Here is a 23,601-nt window from a genome sequence, read left to right on the forward strand (position 1 = left end):
GAAAAAATAATAATTAAATACTCGTTTAAAATTAAATACTCGTTTATAATTCTAGAAAAGGGAGAAATATTGTCTAGATGGTCACGACTTCAAATTGTCCTGACTCAGAACGCTTTTTATTATTATATATATAATATATTATTTAAAAAATTAAACGTCTAAAAAATACCCAAGTACCTCAAATACCATCTTATTTCAAATTTATAGATTAAATAATAACATAGTACTGATGCATTTCGAATATAGGTGATTGATTGGTGGTGATAGGAAAAGCTCTATGATTAGTACTGCAGAACTGAAGAAGCATGATCTACTAGCTAGAAAGCAGCCATGATTCAAAACTTTGTCACGTTTCTAGAGAATTAAAATTTAAAAGTAACAAAGTTTCTATCTTGAACACGCAGCAAAAAAGGTGAATCTTGAACACGCAGCAAAAAAGGTGAAATGTTCCAGTTACAGAGTTTTAGTCACCTCGCTTTAGAGTGAAAACATCCAAATTTTGAAATTAATATGTATGCAGACGTTTTTACGTATTTAAATTTCTCTTTCCAAAACTTCCCAGTACAATTTAGAGATCTGTATATGCAACAGAGTATTTTCGATCCTTTGATAGTGTTCGATGTTATGCAAATTGTATTTCTTTCTTTGTACCGAGGAGCGGCGCAGACGCAAATTTGTTAGGTTTTTAAAGCTCGCGGTTAGATCTTCGAGGTTGCTGTGAATTACTGGAGTTTCAACTAAGCAGAGGTTCTTCTGAGTTTGTGTTGGTAAGCCGCCACTGAAGTCGGAGTTTGTGTGGTCTTCGCCGTTCCTCTTCGCCTAACTTACTATTTGAAAGTCAATAAAGAAGTTTCGGTCAACGTTAGGAGTCTGAGGTTTTTTGAGTTCTATACTGAAGTAATATCAAGTTAATTTAAAGTCGACTATTTTTAAACAACGGAACGTACATGTTTTATGGTCCGTCGGCTACGGAGTCACAGTAAATTTGGTGAGTCAGTGTTTTTTTTTTTTTTTTATTCTTTCTTATTAGATAATGGAATTTACAACGCTTAAGACTAAAAAGCGTGTAGCTAAAGCTAAGTTAAGTAAACTGAAAGAGAAAATCGCAGTGACTTACGATTCTGCTGATGTTGATCAGTTGGAACTTTTTAAATCTAGATTAAATGACTTAATGACCGAACTTTCGGATATTTTAGTAACATATTTGTAGTGTGTGAAGAAAAAGATATTGATGTATTTATAGAAGAACAACAGGTCGTACAAGATACTGCTGATGACTTAATTTTAATGCTAACCAGAGTTAAGAATGTTAAAGACATTAGTGTGGAAACTAAATCTTGTGAAATAGCGAGTATACGCTTACCTAAGCTAACTCTTCCTGTATTTGGTGGCAGTACTGAAGAATGGTTATCATTTTTTGATTTATTTAAAACGGCGATAGTGGATAATGACCGTTTATCAGGTGCACAAAAGCTACAATATTTAAAGGGTTCTTTTAAAGGAGATGCTTTGCGGATTGTTCAAGCTTTAACTATTTGTGACAGGAATTTCGAAATAGCGTGGCATTTATTGTGTCAAAGATTTTCACATAAGAGAGAATTACTTTCATCGTTATTAAAGAAAATCTTGTATTTATCAAATTTACAATCTGAAATTCCTAGTCAGATATTAGCGTTAGTAGACACTGTAAGAGAGTGTGTATGTTCGTTTGAAAATCTAGGCTTCAAAGTGGAACAATTCGCGGATACTATGTTAATGTTAATAGTTCAGTTTAAATTGGATTCTTCGACGAGAGGATGGTGGGAAAGAACATTAAAGAGTGAGGAAATACCAACACTTAATAATCTGCTAGAGTTCTTGAAATCTCATGCCAGAACCTTGTAAGCAGGTAAAACGCAAGGTGTTAAAAAAACAAGTTACAAAAGACAAATTAACTTCATTGGCTTCAGAGATTCGCGCGCAGTGTACGCATTGTAAAGCCGGTCATTCAGTTTTTAAATGTAATAAGTTTTTAAATCTGAATGTTCAGGAACGCGTTAATTTTGTCAAGAGAAATAATGTTTGTTTTAATTGTTTGGTTTCAAATCATAAAGCTTTCGAGTGTAGAAGTACACATAAATGTAAAAAGTGCTTTAAAAATCATCACACACTACTGCATTTCGAAAGAGTTCAAAATGAACCAAAGGCACTTAAAGGAGTTACCAACAGTTCGAATGAATTATCAGTGACGGCTAAGCCATTTTTCCCTGGGCCAGAACCTCGCGCTCAATCGGCTGGGTCAGGGGAGAATATCGCAAGTTCTAGTCCAGTAATTAAATCTTGTGTTTCAGACTTTAATTTTCAGAGTGAAGTTTTATTATGTACGGCTGTTATTAAAGTGTTAGATTCATCGGGTGAATACCAATTGTGTAGAGCCCTCCTTGACCCTGGCAGTCAAGCAAGCCTGATTTCAGAAGATTGTGTACAAAGGCTAGGGTTAGCAAGAAGAAATGCCAAAGTTTTTATTTCATGTTTAGGGTCTTTGGAAACGAAAATTAATGGGATTACGGAAATAAACTTCGTTCCGCATTTTCCGGCGAAAGTGTCATTTAAAACACCAGTATTTATCATCAATAGAATTATTGGAACTTTGCCGCATTTTACATTGGATAAGAAGTACGTTGAGAAATATAATGATTTAATGTTAGCAGATCCAACATTTTACAAAAGTGGGCCTGTTGATATACTTTTAGGCGTAGATATTGCCTTACCTCTTTTAAAGGGAGAAATAATTAAATGCGAAGAAGGTAAACCGGTAGCTTCTCGTTCTGAACTAGGATGGATTATTTCAGGTAGTGTGAATAATTCAACAGAAATTAATCCTACTATCTATGTTAATAATATACAAGTGGAAACTGATCAGATGCTGTCTGACTTTTGGAAATTGGATGATGTACCTACGTTTGACATGCTTACTAAATCGGAGAGAGCATGTGAAGATTATTTCAAATCTACATATACGAGAGAGGAAAGTGGGGTATATACTGTGAAATTACCGTTTCACTTTCCGCCTTCTCAGCTTGGAGATTCCAGACAATTAGCTATGCGTAGATTCCAATATTTAGAAAATTCACTTCTAAAAAGGCCTCAGATATATGAACAGTATAAGGATTTCATGAGGGAATACCTTGAGCTGAGACATATGGAGGGAGTGCCTGAGGGAGAGATTCTTATTGACTCTACGTATTACATGTCTCATCATGCCGTATTAAAGGAATCAAGTACTACGACTAAACTGAGAGTTGTTTTCGATGCTTCAGCTAAAACGACATCGGGTCTTTCATTGAATGATATTTTGATGGTTGGGCCAATAGTTCAACAAGAGCTGTTTCCAATTCTTCTACGGTTTAGAACTCGCAAAATTGCAGTATGTGCCGATGTAGAGAAGATGTTCAGACAAATTCGTGTTCACCCAGAAAATACAAATTGGCAACGAATGCTTTGGAGGGATAGTCCTAGTGAGCCCTTGAGTACATTTAGATTAGTGACAGTTACATATGGGACTGCCTGTGCGCCGTATTTGTCTACTAGAGTAATGAAACAACTTGCATTAGATGAACAAGTTAGATTTCCTTTAGCATCAAAAATTGCCCTTCGTGATTTTTATGTTGATGATTTGCTTTCAGGAGCACAAAGTGAAGAGGAAGCGAATGTTCTAGTTCAGCAGTCGAATGAGATGAAAAGGGGTGGATTTCGCTTAAGGAAGTGGATTTCAAACAATTCAGCTATTTTAGAGAATATTCCCGAGTGCTTACGAGAATCCAGTATTTCTCTTGAAATAAACAGTGACAAGAAAGTAAAAGTATTGGGAATTAATTGGAACAACTCTAGTGATACGTTTCACTTTTCGGTATGCATAAGTGATAAAGAGTTTACTAAGAGGACTATTTTATCAGAAGTAGCCAAAATCTTTGATCCAATGGGATGGTTAGCGCCATCAAGAATATACGCGAAAATATTATTACAAGAGTTATGGAACTTACAGCTGGGTTGGGATGAACTCGTTGATAAGAGAATAAGTAGAAAATGGAAGCGTTTCTATCTAGAATTACCCTTACTTTCAAGCTTACAATTTCCGAGGTATGTCTTGAGTCCGAAGGCAGTAGTGATAGATATCCATGCTTTCTGCGACGCTTCAGAAAAGGCTTATTGTGCAGTCATCTATCTCCGTACAATCGACCTTGATTCGTCAGTCAAAGTCAGCCTTCTGACATCGAAAACCAGAGTAGCGCCCTTAAAAACCCAGTCTCTTCCGAGACTAGAGTTGTGTGCTGCGTTACTTTTAGCAAACCTCTTAAATGCAGTATTATCATGCATAGAACTGCCTATTAACAATATTTACGCATGGACCGACTCGCGGGTTACATTGGCATGGGTTTCATCCGAACCTCGCCGTTGGCTACCTTTTGTGGCAAATCGAGTTGCAAAAATCCAGGAAGCTGTTCCAGGTATTCAATGGAATTATGTTGCTGGGAAAAAATCCTGCAGACTGTGGAACCAGAGGTTTTATTCCATCAGAATTCCTACAATGTGAGTTATGGATGAAGGGACCGCAGTGGTTAAACGAATCCGTAATTCATGTACAGCAAAATTCAAGTGTAGAATTAGAGGGTGAAGTTATGTTGAAGGAATTGAAAAAGAGTTTCAGTTCAAATGCTTCCAAATTTGAAGAGCCTAGTGTGTTTTCAAGATTTTCGTCATGGTTAAAGTTATGTCGGGTGTTAGCGTGGTGTTTAAGATTTAGAAATAATTGTAGCAAGTTACCTACAGAGCGTATAAAGGGTTATTTATCTACTGAAGAATTCTGTGAAGTTACTTCTATGATTGTTAGGATTGTGCAAAGAGCCGAATTTCCAGAAGAATTATTCTGTTTAGAATCTGGTAAACCCTTGAAGACATCAAGTAAATTACTGTCTTTAAGTCCTTTCTTGGATTCCGCGGGAGTAATGCGTGTAGGCGGAAGGCTCAGAAACTCTGCAGTTTCAAATAATCAGAAACATCCTATGATTTTACCTAAGAATCACAATATTACGCGTTTAATTATTAAGCATTATCATGACACGTATCTTCACGCAGGTACGGAGCTACTCACTTCTGTCATACGACATAGATTTTGGATTGTGAATGCTAGAGATATTATAAGGAAGTGTATAAACCAATGTGTTATCTGCCGTAGAGTTAGAGCGCAAACTGCAACTCAGCTAATGGCAGATTTACCCGCTTCAAGAGTTACTCAAAGTAGAGCTTTTTCTCGTGTAGGGATTGGTTTAGCAGGACCATTTAACATTAAATATCGTCCTGGTAGAGGAGTCAAAATCTTTAAGTGTTACGTATGTCTATTTATTTATTTTACTACAAGAGCAATACACTTAGAATTAGTTGGAGATCTTTCAACAAAATCATTCCTCGCGACACTTAAGCGGTTTATAGCTCGTAGAGGCAAACCGTGTGAAATTCAGTGATTGTGCAACGAATTTTATAGGAGCTAATAAAGAATTAAGGAAAGCCTTTTCTATTGTTCAACGTGATGAACAGCTACAGGGTTATATTTCTTCAGAAAATATTAAATGGTTATTTAATCCTCCCTCTGCCCCTCATTTTGGAGGGCTTTGGGAAGCGGGTATCAAGTCTATGAAACATCACTTAAAAAGATGTTTAGGAACACTTATTTTAACATACGAGGAATTTTTGACATTACTAACCCAAATTGAATCCTGTCTTAATTCTAGGCCTTTGATACCAGCTTCAAGTGATTGTAGCGACTTGGAGGCGATAACACCAGGACACGTTTTAACCGGAGCGGCTTTAAGCGCTATTCCAGAATCTAACCAAATTCAAGAAACCATGAGCTGCAGTGACCGTTGGAGGAACGTGCAAAGGTTATTTCAACATTTCTGGAATCGTTGGAGCAGTGAGTATTTATCTAGATTGCAGCAGAGACCCAAGTGGTGCAAGGTACAACAAGACCTGAAGATTGGTGATATGGTTCTTATTAAGAACGAAAATCTACCTCCGCTACGTTGGAAATTAGGTAGAATTATTAAAGTGCATCCCAGTCTGGATGAGAAAGTTCGAGTGGTGAGTTTACGCACGTCTAATGGTGAAATAAAACGACCTATAGCAAAGCTATGCGCTTTGCCATTTAATTCTTGATTTAGAGACTTTAATTTTTTTTCAGGTTTATGCAGTTCAACAGTTTAAATTTATTGTTTGAACCCCCTTGGGACTTCAAGGCTGGGGGTATGTTCGATGTTATGCAAATTGTATTTCTTTCTTTGTACCGAGGAGCGGCGCAGACGCAAATTTGTTAGGTTTTTAAAGCTCGCGGTTAGAGCTTCGAGGTTGCTGTGAATTACTGGAGTTTCAACTAAGCAGAGGTTCTTCTGAGTTTGTGTTGGTAAGCCGCCACTGAAGTCGGAGTTTGTGTGGTCTTCGCCGTCCCTCTTCGCCTAACTTACTATTTGAAAGTCAATAAAGAAGTTTCGGTCAACGTTAGGAGTCTGAGGTTTTTTGAGTTCTATACTGAAGTAATATCAAGTTAATTTAAAGTCGACTATTTTTAAACAACGGAACGTACAGATAGTAAACGAACAAGCATTAGCTTACTACTTTTATGTACAAAGAATTTAGCACAAAAGATATTGGTGAAACATACCAGCTGTCAAAACTGAATGTCTTGCTGTTACGCATGTCCGAAAGCTAATTCGAACCCAATCGTAACCTCAAATATTGGTAGTGAATTCGATTACCGGTTATCATGAAAGCGATAAGATTTTATGATTTTACTTTAAATGACTTCGAGAAAATTTAATTCTTTTCGATGGATAATTTTGGACACGTGAAAACAAGTTTTCGAAAGGTGACATCAATACTAGATAAAACGCTTCTTACTAGGCTATTTAGAATCTGAGCAGCACAGGATACAATCGATATAAAAGAACGCTCTAAAACTATCTAATCAAAAATTTTCATGCATTTTGCTATCTTTTCCGAGTTAGGAATTCCACCTGCTTCTGTTCACGTTAGAGGCTCTGCCAAATATCTTGACATCATGCTGTCGCTTTCGTATTTCTTCCTCCAGTCTTCTTGAGAACTCAAACACTCTCAGCCTTAGTTAGACGTACATAAGAACATAGGGTGCCTGATATATAAAGAAACCTTAGAGGAATTCATAAAGCTTTTTATAATTCAAAGAAAGAAAGCACATATTTAAGTACAGAATATATGAATGAAATAGCTGTAAAAGTAATTATGCGCTGATGCATAATTTGTGAATTTATAAGAAACCTTTTAAATTTATTTCCATTAATGTTTTTATGTAATTAATTACTTGAAATTTGTACTCTAGTTAATGTCATTTAACATTTAAATATATTAAGAATAATTTTCTGAAGTATGTAATCTTCTTGCAATGTAATTAAATATGTAATAAAATTTCAAATTTATTATATGAATGAGTAGAAAACGATTTTTTATTTTTAGTTTTGAAACAAAAAAATGTTCTTCTTGTTTAAAACATCTTTTCCATTTTTCTTTGATACTGGTTTCCTTTCACGCTACATAAATAAGTGCAGACTTTAATAAAAAGTAGTAGTTTTCATTTAACTCCTTTTTTTAAAAGACAGCTCATACACTTTTACGAATCATTCTGAGTCGGCATAAATTCACATTATTCCCTTCCGAAGAAATTTCTCGCGAATGCAGAGAATAAAATTTAGAATAACTGTCTTTACGAAATCTGTTTCCGTTCGATTAGGGGATTTCAGGAAATAAGGTTGGGTAGTTGTCGTAGAAAATGGTTTTCATGTCTTTCACGACAACATAATGGCCCATTTTGTCCTGTTTTACAACCTCTAATATATTTTACGATTTTCATCCTTAAGGAAAGAAAATATGGCCGTTGATGCATTAAATGATGGTACCCGCTGATGGGCCGGATCCACCTATTTTCTGCAGACCATCTCCGTGAATACATAAAGATGTAATCTCTATTATTTTAACCCATAAGTAAACGTAAGGTCAATAAATATATATTTACACTGCATTTCGATTTCTGAAAAAAGGTTGTTGTCTAAATTAGTTAAGAATTAAACTTAAATTCGCTGACTCTCAGTATTTTCTTTGATATAATTTTCAAAGGTATAAATAAGACGTAATGTTCGCTTAAAGATCTGTTCAAAGATTATCATGTATTTAAAGTCTTCTTAAGCTGTCATTTTTAACAAGACAGAGTACATAAAAGTAACCACTTTTCAATACGAAGACAGAAAAAAGTTTATGCGTATTTCAGGAACAACTGCATTTTTATAAAATGGCGTTGTTAATTATTAAGATTTTCGCTCATTTTACAAAGCAGCTCTACTTACTATCATTTTTGGATGCCATAAAAATATCTTATAAAATTCCTTAAAAAGTACACTAACAAGTAAATGAATGAGATAAATTTGTAAGTTAATGGCTTAATAATCGCTTTTTGTGACACTGCATTAGATACTTTTACATGATTGATCGCAAGTTCAGGATTTTGAAAAGCGACTATTATGTAATCGATCGTTTGTAAAACAGAGGACACTTTCTGGCATCCATCATGCATCTTCATTTCATCCGTCCTCTGCTACAGGCAATTATTTCTCAAGCGATATTAGCTCGTGAGAAGTTCAAACACTTTAAACTCAAGTCATTAATATGGATTTCATATGTTGGGTAATTGTTCTAAAGAACAACAGTTTTAAAGTTTTCTTCCATCGGAAATTCGGTACCAAACCTCAGTGACGGATTTTGCAACTAATTTATAATTAGATAATGAAAAATGTTTAATGGTTAAGAATAAATCTTGAAGAACGTTAGTCTGTACAAAAGTAAACCAAATTTGAAATATACTACCTACTTCTCCTTCAAATACAAGAAATGAAATTAAATAATGCAAATTTCTGTGAGGTTACTGAAGAATGTAATAGACCAAGTTAAAAAAATATACACTAATTCAAAATATCAATGGAATACTTTTAATTTTAGAATGTCTTGAGTGGAAAACGTTCCCTTTCACTTACGCTCCAAGAAAGTTGTTAGTCTCGCAGAAAATTCTACATGCAAATACTTTAGGATCGAATATGCAATAAATATCAAAGTTGGTAGTATTTGAATAGTGACCGATTATTTCACAAAGAATAAGCATTTCAAAGAGACAATTTCAAAAGCAAAGTTCTAAACGCAAATCATTTATATAAGTGGATTAAAGTTGCGTGCAATTCTGTTCCGTTTAAGGATATATCGAAGTTAGAATTTGTCTAATGCAAGCAGATCAGGGATATGAAAAGAGACTGTATTACTGCACTAAATCTGGTTAATCCAGTTGACTTGTCGCATGGAAACGCCTACACATTCCAAAGATGGTGGAAAAAACGTGTTGCGATACGATGAACTTATTTAACCCTTTGCGGCACAGTGTGTCCGGTCTGAACACACCTAAAAATTTCCTTCTGTACGCACAGAAAAATTGAGTGAAAAAGGATTGATAGGTTATTATAAATCTGGTTACTTTAAACTAGGTTACTCTGAACCTTCTTTATTTATAGTAGACTGCAGCTCAACACAAACCAGTCCATATATTTTAGCCATCTTTAATTTTTTAAGACCCTCATTTTTCAAAGAAATCTTCCAGATATTTTTTAGGGTACAAAAGGAATTGTTTGAAAAGAAACTGCTATGCTATGTTTTTGGCTGTATGCTAATTTCCTTAGTCTATATTAGTTTTAAATTTTTACCTTGAAATCTTGCTTAAAATCAAACGGCGAACCCTAGGTGTGCCAGACCGTGCTCACCGATAATGTAGGACAACTGAGAATCTGTATTCATTGTTTTTTCGCATCTCATCGGTCAGTTCATTGACAACAATGCTCGTTTCAGCACTCTTTTCGAAGCTCTATTCAATTCGTGTGCCACTTTGGGCACACCCACAGAATTAAAACGATAAGTGTGATCTTCACAAAATTTTACTTGTGTACTCCTTTAGGCCTAATTAAACTGCCTACTTTTTATTATTATTATCAAAACTCCTACTTTAAAAAGTAGCGTGCCGGAAAGGGTTAACCACAAATGGTAGTAGAATGTCCCGATAAAGCATTTGTGAAAAGTTGCACGAAAACCAACTATCACATAGCTTTTTAAAATCCATACGTATATGATGCCGTTTAGGACGATATATGCATTCTAGCCATTATTTGATGAATTACTTAACTTGCAACATTAAAATCTGATGATACAAAATTGATACAAGATGATCGCAGAATGCTCTCAATTTAATAATAGATTCGACGTTCATAGAGTTCAATGAAATGATTTCATAGATATTTTCCTTTCTTAATTAAGTGTACGGATTTATATTTATTTTAACTAACAAGCTAAAGTTTAATTTCAAACTTTCCTATAAGACTTCATTCCCCTAATTGTCAATGCCAGGATATTTAAATTTTGTAGCGCACGTGGAGGAATGCAAATTTCTACATTGAAGAAAGTATTTAAAATCAGAGTTTCAGTGGGAAAGAAAAGAGAGTTAGGCTACAGCCGCCACCTCTGTTGTAGATATGTTTGCTTATCGCTGGTTCATGTGTCTTAATTGCATTTACTTGCTGCTACTAGTTTGGAAGGGGCTGATTCCTGTAGTTTAGTTCTATCACTTGTTAATATTGTTACGAAATGTCAAGGCGCGGTAAGATGGCTTCCCCGCAAAGCAGTTTTAGGGCTGCCAGAAAATAGCAATTAAAGGCAGGGTTACCACATTTGGCGAGAAATCTTCCATTTGGCGACAAAATTGGCGATATGTCAGGGACGGATGGAGAACCTTCTGGAACGAATTCTTACCGGTTTAACCCAGAATGTTCTCGAACACCAGCCAAAAGCTATATAAACCCTGCTGGTACGCGGAGAGTGGTAGTATCGAGTGTATGTGCCTCGTCTAGCGAGCTGATAGTCAATCATTGAGCGAGTGTCTCGAAGTCTAGCGCCGAGTTGGTCGTCGAGTGCATCGAGAGAGTCTTTTAGTGCATCGTCGAGTTTTGTCTTAGACTGTGCTGAGTCGAGAGCTATACTCTTGCGTATCGTCGAGTGAATCGCGTGGAGAGTCTCGAGAGTACGTGGAGTTCCGAGAGCGACCAAGCAGAGTTGGGAGCTGTACTCGGGTGCTTTGCAGTGAAGCTTTCTCCACCGTTATTGCCTGACAGTGGGAAGGCTGTGTCGCTGAACGTGTGTTTATAACAGTTCGACGACTGTAAAAGTGATTTTGAAGCTATCTGATTAATATTGGTAAATAAAGTGTGTTTCGATACTTCATCAAGTGTCGTCGTTATTCACTCCAAATCTACGAACCTCGTACGAACGTGAAGGAAGAAAATAAATTAACAAAATTTAGTTTCGTTATCTGATTTTCAGTTACCGCCCAAGCAGAGGCGAAGTTTGTTAGCGTCGAGTTGACGCATTGTAAATTTTAAAGAGTTAATAAAGGGTGCTTTAACCCTTCGCTTGGTGTAGTTACTAATATTCCAGTTTTTCACGTGGAAGTATATCTACTGGACTTTATATAACATTTATTTATTTTTACATTTCACTCCATACTGCTTTTTATTCTCATTAATTATATTTTGTGTTGATTCTTATTTATCAACAATATGGGTTCACTACAAAATGTTTTTAATTAGTTCTTAATGTATATTTGATGAAAATTAAAATGCCTAAATCTAGTTTTCGTTTTTGAAAAATTTACAAATTTTACATATTTAATTTGTAGTCTCTACAGATCATTATTTTACATCACATCTATTTGTTAAAAACGTCATCCTTGTCATCTTTAGTAGTGAGACAGCCTCTTGCGATCGGGCAGTCAAATGTTGAAGATGCATGAGATTATTTTCGCTTCCTGCTAATGACCAGCGAACATATCTGGTTTCAGCTATGTGTCTCAACTAGTGGCGGAGTAAACCTTGTTGGTTGCCCGATCATCAATGGTGTATCATTTATCGCACATTGCACCAATGGTCCTGGCTTATCTACTTAACTGAAATGTGATATGGGCACATGGAATCTAACTTTGGGAATGCCAAAAAATCCCCAAATTAAGAACGAATGCTTGGAGAAATGTTTTATACGAAAACCAGGAACTTCTTCCTCTCATGGTAGGATAGTATGAGAAAGATATCTTATGCTGAATTTGTTGTCGTTCGTATCACAGTATCCCCCGCTCATGTTTCAGCAAGAATATGCGTGGTCACGCTGCAGACACGCAGGTATTTTGATGGTCACAGCTACTTAGTCTGCCTCTAAAATGTCGACACCTTCCCAAGGGTAATTTAACCACTCAGTTTCTTCAGTTACCCCTAGATGGGATATGTCTACTGCAAGCCTAGGCTGTCAACAGTTTGGCTAGCCATTTGGTCTATACTTGGCAGGTAGCTGTTAGATTGTTAGTTTGTAGAGCTGTGGCCCTGGAGACGTAATATTTTTTTCTTCCATAAAGATGGTAAATTTCGTATCAGATATAGCAAAAAATGATAAATTTTCGGCATGTATACATAGTACAGAAGAACGAGTACAGAAAAAGTGAAATAAAAGAGGTAGTTATTTTCCTCTGACCAAATTCGTAACGAATTTACTATTATCATACTTTTTTTCTGTAAAACTTTGCGGATAAATTTCAAACGAAGTATTTCGTCGAAATGCAATAGAATACTACAGGAAAATACATCTGACATTCTCACGATGGCTTAGTGACGTGGAATTTAATTAATTCTGGAATAATTGAGTGATAGTCTTCTTGGATATTAGTCTCTCCCATAAGCTTAGATTACAACGGATCAGACAGAAACAAAAAACTTGTTTTTATGTTAAGCAGGAGAAAACTCATTTAATGTCAAAGCCTTGGAGTGACAAAATAAGCCTACCCAGTAATGATTCATTTCGTTGATATACAGCGGTTAGTAGAGAATATTAGTTTAAAGCTAGAAAAGAGAATAGAGATTCTTGGATCTAAAGAGACAACGCTGACAAATGTAATCCATCTGACTCAAAAGAAATGAATTCTGAAAACATGAAATCTGTTTCTTTAAAAATACATCGCTTAATTTCTTAAAAAAAAAAAAAAAAAAAAAAAAAAAAAAATTTTTCGTAATATTTTTTGCTCATTGAATATTAAGAGGTACTCAAAAGCTATCTTAGCGAACGACTGTCTTTGTACTTATTCTGAATTTAATTAATACATTTAGAAATGGAAGAAATTTACCTTTCAAAGTATTGTTTGAGAGCTGAATTTTGAGTAAAAGAAGAATTTATTATCAGTTAATCTTTTCAAGTTTAAATATATTCTTTTTTTAACGATCGAAGTCTTAATTACGAAACTAATCACTAAATAAAAGATTTGAGAAAGATGTTTTTAAACTTTTGAAAACACAATTTGTTTTTATATTATAAGGAGGTTCTGAAATTTTCCTAATTAAGGTTTAAGTAAAGTAAGGAAAACGAATACTTATTAAAGTGGTAAATCAAAGTGTTATGTGCTTAGAATGTCAACACGTTAAGGGATGCATGATATCTGAATTCAAAACAGAGATGGATTTAGAGTAAAGAAAAAACATTTTGTTCTCATTATAGTTTAATAAGTTTTAAATGACTTAAAATTTCTTTTTTAAACTGGTTATCATCGTTGATATATTGTAGGGCATATAAGTATCAATAAGATTGTAGAGACATTAGGTAATTTTAAAAGCAGGAGAGATAAAAAATGAGTAATATCCTCGCCGGGACTCGAACCACGGACCTCTCGAATACGCGCCGAGCTCACTACACCACGAAGGCATGCTAAGAAGGCAGGAGAAATACTTTATAAGAGCACTGGAGTTTTATTTGAGATTAAAAACCTTTAATTTGCAAGGTTCATTTAGCAAAACCAAGAAACGTAATTTTATTTGATTCAATTTCTAAGTTCATTAGCAGGTAACTTTGTAATTTAGCGAGTATTAATAATTTATCGCATTTTGATATTCATATATTTTCTATTTAAAACTTTTTATAACCATTCACACCATGGCCTGTTGCACAGGTCATTGAGTTTAAAAATTATTTCAATGTGAACTATCTACATTTGGTGTAATGTGGCGGAAAATTGCAATTATCAAGTATCTGTTTCCCTCTACATTATTAAAAATGGCGTTAGACTAGTTAACGTCACTTCAAGAATTGTATGCGGTTATAAAAGTTTTAGTAAAAGAAAGTTCAGTATTTTAAAATTAATCGTTGATTGTGTGATGATCTCTCACATGAGAATATCCCCGTTTTCAATTCAGAGACAGCAACTAATTCAAATATGCAAGGCCTACCGCACCACGTCAACACCAGCTCTACAACAACTGGCAGATATTCCATCTCTAGATAGTTGAAAAGGAGGAAACTGTCGCATGAGTAACCTGGCGGAGTCAAACGTGAACACTGTGGCGTCGTAGCTATATCATCACCTGGACTATGAGAAACAAGACATAATTCAATAATAGCCCTGTTTCCAGATCCAATATTGTCAAATATCTAGGTATCAATCTTGACGCAAAATTAAACTTCAAAGAACATCTCTCCTGTATCTGTTAAAATACCAGAAAAGCATATATAAGTGACTATGCCATTATAAATAAGCATTCAAAACTTAGTCTCCAAACCAAGCGAATAATTTATCTTCAACTCATTCGTCCAGTTATGTTGTATGGCTCCCCAGTTTGGGCGGCTGCTGCGAAGAATAATAGGAAACCCCTGCAAATATTACAAAATAAAATTATTAGAATCATGACTGAAGCACCATGGTTCGTTCGAAATTCTGTTCTCCACCATGACCTCAATATTACTACAATTGATGAAGAGATCCTAAAATCTGTACATAAATTTTATGAAAGCCTTGCTACTCATCCTTCAACCATTATTCAAAATATAGGAAACTATAATTTTACAATAGATCAACCATATAAGCGACCGCGTACCATCCATCATAATGTACGCTGGTAACATTGTAGATATTCATCTGTACATATTCATTTTATTAATTTTATTACCCAGATTAACTTTTGCTTCAACTTATGAACTTAGAAGCATTGGTTAAACCACCTATTTAATCAAGAAAATGTACTTATGTTACAAGCATTACTATTGGTCCAGGAGGACACACCTATATATCCAAGTTATTTAATTCTATTTTATCTGTTATGCATCTGTACCTGTATATAGGCTTCAATTATTTAAAAAATGCGCAAAATATGTATACTACAGCTCTTTTTTATTGACCAATTAACATCATGGAATAGGCCCACGTGACCTATACTACGACTGGAAGATAAACATCCTTCTGTGGTTGACTCTCTTGCACCTAGATGGTGCCACCTCCGCCTACTTTTCTGCCAAATACTTACTCCAAAAATTCCACTTTATTACTTATATACGCCCTAAATGGATAAATACTTCACCAATCTTTAAAGCCTTAAATGGATATCTATACACAGCTCAAGTAATGTACTTTCAGTAGTACGGGACTTGAAGGTTAATGATACGACCTGACCTGACTTGACCTGGAACAAGACATCTGCAAAAACTTTCATCCAGCCGCTTTTAATCTCCCTGATGGCATCAACATAAACGACGAACCAATTTAAAGTAGCAATAATAATCTTTTTAGAGGTGGATTCATAACGTAGAACGGCACGGTCAAAGCCCTTTGTTGATAGGAAAATGGTACTGAAACATTCGAGTTGAAAACCTGTTCTTTCAGCATGATATGGCTGTTGAGCATGGTATGGCCGTTCGAGTTGAAGAGGAAACTAGGATTGAACAACTCGGCATATCAAGCAAAGCTTCAGAAATCAGCGGAATATGCCTGTTCAACGTGAACGTCCAACGCACTCAAACATAGTGTAGTTCTTAGTAAAATAGAGAAAATCTCAATACACTGCGTGAGCAGAAGCCACTGTGAATAACACCATGTTTAAAAGGATCAAAATTTAAAGCGAATAATCAAGATAAAGCATAGATCCTGCAGTTATCAAGCTTAGATCCTAGAGTTATCAAGTTTTAATTAAAAAATCTTTGTCAAAACTTTTTTTCAGCTTAAAACCAATTTGTCTTCCAAAACCATTTTAATAATATTCATAATAAGTCGATGAAAGTTCTTAAATAAAAAAAAGTTCAAAAGGTACCGAGTTTCCTGAAGAAAAACAAATTGAGATATAATAATAAGTGCTGTCAGTTTTCCTTTAGTTGAAAAATAAATTAGTGTTGAAACATTTGGATGCACCAAGACGCAGTTATTACTATTATTGATACTGGGATATTACTATTATTATTTTACTGGTAGATGTCTGACTCACCGTAAAGTAATGGAATTATTTTTATTTCACCAGTCTAAAATCACTAAATGAAATTACTAATATTTATTTTATTCCCCATGGTACTAGAGATGCATGACGTTATATTATGTTCTACTTTTTTATCTTGTGGATGCATACGTGTATAAAACGGGCGCAGCCTGAGTAAACGCCCTGAACATTGGTAGTTCGGTCCAACTTTCGAATCTCGCCGAACAAAAGCGAGCCCAGCCCGCTGATGATGCATACGTGAATACAGAGGGCGTAGCAAAGGTAAAATCGGTGAGTACTGGTAGTTCGGTCCAACTTTCGAATACCGGCGAAATTTAACATGGGAGTTCTTTTCGACACGAACAATAAAGAAAGAGGGCTTCAGCCCGCTCAGCTGGCGGGATTGCCCGCTAGTCTATAATAAAAACTGTAAAATATCTCTGTGTTTTGCATGCTATTCGTGAATTTGCTTAACGAGTTTTGAAATTTAGTCGTGACATCTGCTATTCTATTTATTATCACAAATAATTTTCAACACTATCCTTATGTTTTCGTTCTGGATGTTGAATTTTCACTTACTGGGCTAGACATTAGTAATTACTGAGCTTTAGTAACTTCAGTAATTATTTTATTTTCATACTGAGCCAGACTTACAAAAGTTTTATCATGCAACCCTTTTCAATAAAATTTAAATATATTTTTCGCCAAATCATTAATAGATATTATTTTCGCAAGGATTCAGTCTCATTTGCCATTTTTAGAGATACTGTTTTTCTTGTTAATTAAAACTTTAGCATTGGCCAGCACGTTTATCAATTCCAGCACAATTCATCGGTTATGAAATAAGTAGGTATCTTAAGAGAGAAATTCACGTGCTTTAGTAACTTCAGTAATTATTTTATTTTCATACTGAGGCAGACTTACAAAAGTTTTATCATGCAACCCTTTTCAATAAAATTTAAATATATTTTTCGCCAAATCATTAATAGATATTATTTTCGCAAGGATTCAGTCTCATTTGCCATTTTTAGAGATACTGTTTTTCTTGTTAATTAAAACTTCAGCATTGGCCAGCACGTTTATCAATTCCAGCACAATTCATCGGTTATGAAATAAGTAGGTATCTTAAGAGAGAAATTCACGTGCTAATTTTATTAGCCCAAAGGGCGTTAGCTAAGAAGGGCTATTAATTTCGTTTTGGCATTTTGCGTTGGTTCACTGTAAATGACGGTTCACTTTTCAAATTGTTGCCAAAAATATTAGAGCCCTGCATTATATTAAAAAAAAATAAATAATGAAGAATCTACATAAATGCATATATATTTCCGGGATTGTGATAAAACAAAGGTACCTATAGCCATCAAATTTTGAATAACGTAATCTTCTATCCGAATATGGGCATCTGAAAACGTTAATTCGGAATTTGGTTTATTATCAATTTCATATTTTGTAACACTTTAACGAATTTTTATTAACAAAGTCAGCGATTTCAAAGCAAGCAATGCCAACACTGTGCGAAAAAAAAAACATTTTTACCTCCAGCGCGCGAGACTGTGTATTGGAAATTCTAAAGATATGCTTTTCTTCTCATTTTCAGGCCCACCAGCGGCCGAACGGTAAAGTCGCTGAACACTGGTAGTTCTGTCCGAGGCTGGCTGCATGGGCATTTTCGTGGTTTCCCCCATGTGTAACGTGTATAAGAGCCAGTTTCCCTTAGAAACTCCTCCACGAAGGCATTCCTCCCATTAGGCAGATAGCCCTCGAGGCTTTGCTATAATCACACACACACACACAGACACTCTTCTCCTTTTCATCTGAAATTTAATTATTTGCTAGTAAGACCACGAACAGATAATTTTATTTATCTCAACATATAATAAAAGAAAGAGTCTGTCTGTGTATCTTTCGTTCATGCTGCGTGTAAGTTAATAGACTCAGGGCTACGAAATTTTGTATATAGGTGCGTCTAGACAAGAGCCAGTGCACCTCGAAGCGATATTTTTCAAAATTCGAATCAGAATATTTTAATTTTATCTTTTCCATTTTATCGCATCATTTTGAATAGTTTCATTCTTTTAAAAATGTAGGTTTTTCCAACAGGTTTTCATTCAATGCTTTGTATACTCGACTGCTGACTGTTGAAAATATGAGATAAAATGCAGTTTTTTTTTTCTTTTTATTTTTAGGCACGCAACACTCACATCGCAATCTTCTTATTCTGACGCGCATGTAGAAATGTGGTTACGGCAACAGTTTTTCATCCATTGCTTTGGATACTGGACTGCTGACTGTTTTCTCTTGAAAATATGAGATTTATTGCTTACTTCATCATAATGTTTTTATATTATGTTTTAATTACATAAAACGTTTTGCATGATTTTTTTAAGAAACAAAGTTCTTAACTTCCTTTATACCATTTGAATTCTGAAGATCTTGCAACAGGAAGTTGGTTAATTTATTTATTAGGATAATTAATATTTATTAAGGGACATTGCTTATTTGATTGTAATTTTGTTACATTTTTTAAAAAAATTGTGTTTTTTTTAATTGTTCTGCAGAGTAAAATTTTGCGCAGTTTTTAAAATTAACGTTTGTGTGCTACCTTTAGGCATTTTCCTGGCACATTTAAAAGCCAGACGAAGGCTGGCCGCATAGCTGCTAGTATGAAACGAAGCAGTCTATGTATATATTAAGGACAAACGATATCATTAACAACAAGCAAAATAACTTATTGAAATTTATACAAAAATTAAACTTGAAAAGAACTTAGTCTCAGTACAATTTGCTACCATTGTAATATTATATTTTTACAGATTCAGAATTTTCTGTAAACATTCGATACTTCCTTCTGCCCTTTAAACTGCCATTTATGCCTTTTAGACTGATGAATATCATAGTAGTTCAATATACATAATTAATTCTTGTGACTCTTTACTTTTCCTTTCGTTTTCCTAAATGTAAAAACTTATTTCTTAAAATTCTTAAATAGTTCAGAAGGAATAAAATATAAATGAAATGAAAAATATCAGAAAATTTTGTTTTGTTTTACTAGGTTTGATATCGACTGTTTCTTTAAGAATTCAGTGAATTTATGGAACAAAATTTGAGGTGGCTATTGCAATTCTTTATTTCGGATGATGGAATTCGAGAATTTAATCATAATTCATAATGCATTTCCTGAGTGCTATTTTGCAAAATAAATACAATGTATAATAAAAATATCCCCTGAAACTGCTTTGCGGTTCCATTTAGAATGAGGCTGACGCTGAAGCACGAAAGGATCGTGAACCAGTTTGATGGATTCAGACATTGTTTACATTTTTACCCCATATTCACCGGAATCTGGGTTGTTTCTCTGCATTTTATTGTTTGGATTATTTTAACGTGTTAAACAGTTTTGCTGCAACTATGTGTTGTTTCACACATTCCGAACATTATTTTATGAAGACCCTTTATTTAATACTACACACAGCTACATTGGTGTTACGAAGAGTCTTGGAGACAGTAATTTGAAAAATAAATGGGAGAACAGAAAATTAGTTCAGTATTTTCTATTTCAGTTCTAGATAATGCTTGAAAACAGAGAACTGCTTTAATGGAAAAGAAAACAATTAGCTGTGAAACATTTCCTATTTCAACTTTGCTTTTAATGCTAATTGAAACTACCTTCATTTCAGGTTTAACCTGAAGAGCGTTGCGATGGACTGTAACGCAAGATGATACTGTGTCGAGGAAAAATTCGCAATTTCAGCGTGTGCATCTGTCTAATCCACAAGCACCTCTTCGTCGTGTTTCTCCTCGCTCACTGGATTATGCTCACTTTCACGCTCGCTTCGATGGACGGTAAGTTTCCCTTCGGGAATTTCAAACATTCTTATTCTTTTACCACTGCATTTTCAACGAAATTCTTTGCGAAAATATGCAGAATTAAGGAAATACTTTTCATAAAAGTTTCAGTAAATAACAAGGAGTATGAAATTCATACTTCCATGATAGTTCGAATAATTCTTATGTTAATAATTTATGGAGCATTTGCTCTTGCTTAGAATCTTACTCGTTCGCTGAAAAAATGTAACTATGAATATAGAAATATTATTACTTTTAATCGGAAGATTTCCCTGTGACTTTTGCTGAGAAAGCAGCTCTTGAAACAATTGAATGAGTATGTTGTGGACATTTATTCTTGATTCCATTGAATGATCATAATCAGAGGGTACTCAAGGTCATCCCATTTATTAGAAATGTTGCGCTTATACAGTGTTTGATAAAAATCCTAATTGTCTCTTGAATAAATGATTGTAGGGTTAAAATCCCAGTTTAAGAAAAGCTATCGAATATATTAAGCTTTAAAACTACGAAAAGTTTGATTATGTAAAACGTTTTAGTAAAACCATACGAAATCCATATTTTTATGTGAGCTTCCTGCAAAGAAATTTATGGTGCATAAATTATTTCGTATTCTTTTTAAAGATTTCTAAAGGGAAAAATGTTCTGCAATCTACAGAACTAATCCAGAAAAATTTAATAAAATTAAATGACTTTTCTCCGAGCCTAAACATCAGTTTTAACGGTAACATAAAATTATATTTTATCAGATAAAAGTTTTTAATTTTGGAAATTCTGTAAATAGAACTTTAAGATGCGTGCTTTTACTTTCATTTCTGAGTCTTTTAGAAATTTCTTTTCCATATCGGGAAATACAGGTGAATCACAACTATGGCTATATATTTGAGTTAATGCAGTATATTACTACTTTGAATTGTAGACAGATATATGTCTAGTATATTCAGTTTGAAGCGTTTGTTTTACCCTCATCTCCAATAACAATCTTGTGCCATGTGCCATTATTAGCAGCTAATATAACACTGAACATGCAGCAGTAAACTACAGCTGCAACATATGGGTTTGTTTTTGCAACCATGGTGCAAATAATCATTGCCTAGATCAACCTTAACAAAAATCTGACTGATAACTAATCAGCGCTCAGAATGATAGTGAGGACTTGAGACAGGAGGGACCTACTATTAATGCAGCATTTTTGCCATCAACTATGGAAAGCAGAAAAACTTACTCCTTACACACATCCAAGAGAGTAAATTTCCAGCAGAGTAAACCTCAAAGGACATGCAGTAACACAAATACGCAGCAATAGGATGGATTGAAAGGCGTTTTGGAAAGGCGAGAAGTTTGAGACAATAAAGTAAGTCTGACTGATATCATAATGTATTCTTTTTAAAACTGAAAGTTTGACTTTTTAATAGCACTATTTCATTTTCTCTATCCATAACACTATCTATATCAAACAATTATATATATCATTATTACACGATATCTACAGGGCTCTTATTATTCAATGCAAGCAAACGCACAGCCGCCTTTTTGACTCAACATATCTGTAACTATAGTTTTAATTACTATGTTAAAACTATTAGTTTTAATTTAACAATTTATTCATTAGTTAAATTAAAACTATAGTTCGACTACCCTATGTTCAAGAGATATTTAATTTTGTAATAATTTTGAAACATTGATACATAATTTCCATTCGTAATTTATAAACAGCCATAAATAAATGAAAAAACTAAACTTGTTTCTATCTATTTATCCTACACATACATATATATACTCTTGTTACAACTAACGATTCTTACTTAAATTAGAACAGGTGCTCACCAGTGGCCGAGCGGTAAAGTCGCTGAACACTGGTAGTTTGGTCCGAGGTTCGAATCTCGCGAATGGGCTGGCTGCATGGGCGTTTTCGTGGTTTTCCCCATGTGTAACGTGTATACGAGCCAGTTTCCCTTAGAAAGTCCTCCACGAAGGCATCCCTTCCCTTAAACAGATAGCCCTAGTGTGCTTTGCCGTAATCCCAATAATCCAAGCCAAACTTGAATTAGAACGAATATGTGCGTGTTCAACGAAAATATTTTAACATAACTAGAGTTAGTGACGATGATAACTTCATGACTATTATAGTACTTCTTTAATTATGTCTATTCATTTTTCATACACTATTCAAATAATTTTTATAAGACTAGTATAGTGTTTAATTTTTATAAAAATTCACTACTAGTGGAATCAGTTGTAAATTCAAGATATATATTTAACATTTAAAATTATGTAATTTTGCATCTTATTAACATATACAAGCTAAGATGCACATTACATTTTACATACATATTGCAAGCTAATAAGATGTGCATTAAATTTGTTCTAGTATTAATAATACATATTAAGGCTCTTCAAACTGTATTCTTTGGAACTTAAGGTTCCAAGCAACTCTTCTAGAGTTTTTCAAAGTCAAAATCAAACCATAAAAGAACATTTCTCTATCATACGAACTAAAACATTAACTTTTCGAAATCATTAATTAAATAGTATTTTACATTTTCTTTTTGTTATTATCCAAATATATAGAGGAAATCTATATTTAATGAATAAAACTGTAATGGAAAAAGTTCATCTTTCTATTTTCCACATAAATTTCATACATCAGTAAAATATTTTTAAAGATATTTTTTTATATTTATTTTCACGAGGATGATGAGGGTTCAATATATATAGGACCCTCAACTATAAATTATTATACATTATGTTATAAATATACATATTGAAACCCCATATAAAGTACATTTAGAAGTATATATATAAAGACTTTTAAAGTTCCGACAAAAGAAAATTTCAGTTTTGTATATTCTTTTATTCAACAAAATTTAAAGACCATTGAGCTTAACGGATAAATAACGCGTGTAAAAAGTTATACAGAAGTTCCTATTAAAATTATGTTCTGTTTCACAAAAATAATTTTAGATTTATGAATTTGAAAACCCCATATAATTCTGAATTTTCTAGTTATGAAAAAATATCTGAAAATTGATGTTAGCTTTGTTTAATAAATTTAGGAATTAGTTTAATAAATTTGTTTAACGTTTAATAATAATAATAATTAAATAATAATAATTTCGGATAAATAACGTTTAATGAATTTAAAATTTAAACTTAAATTAAAATGTTTTACATCCATCTTAAAAGATATGAAATTTAAAATAATTTTAAAGTTTAGTAGAAATTTTTTTTAATTCATTCCACGATTAATATTTTAATATTTAAATGTGAATATAAGTCATTAAATTTTCAGTTAAGTTATTATAATTTTGCTTGTTTGAATGTATACTTTTACTTTTTTTTT

General features: G+C 33.9%; 1 protein-coding gene across 2 annotated transcripts in view; it reads left to right on the plus strand.

The window, feature by feature from the left end:
• LOC118189579 (uncharacterized) overlaps positions 1–23,601 on the plus strand; it is a 1,110,938-nt gene that overhangs the window by 156,064 nt on the left and 931,273 nt on the right. For both annotated transcript variants that reach the window (XM_085825600.1, XM_085825599.1), the window contains exon 2: positions 20,090–20,255. Coding sequence is in view for 1 of the 2 variants with exons in the window: in XM_085825599.1 (XP_085681725.1) it covers positions 20,129–20,255 (127 nt within the window). In the remaining variant the exon portion in view is untranslated. The remainder of the gene's footprint in view (positions 1–20,089; positions 20,256–23,601) is intronic.

Source organism: Stegodyphus dumicola, chromosome 10 (assembly GCF_044657685.1).
Source record: "Stegodyphus dumicola isolate Sdum_Otavi_A_Nest chromosome 10, ASM4465768v1".
In the NCBI taxonomy this organism is placed as follows: domain Eukaryota; kingdom Metazoa; phylum Arthropoda; class Arachnida; order Araneae; family Eresidae; genus Stegodyphus; species Stegodyphus dumicola.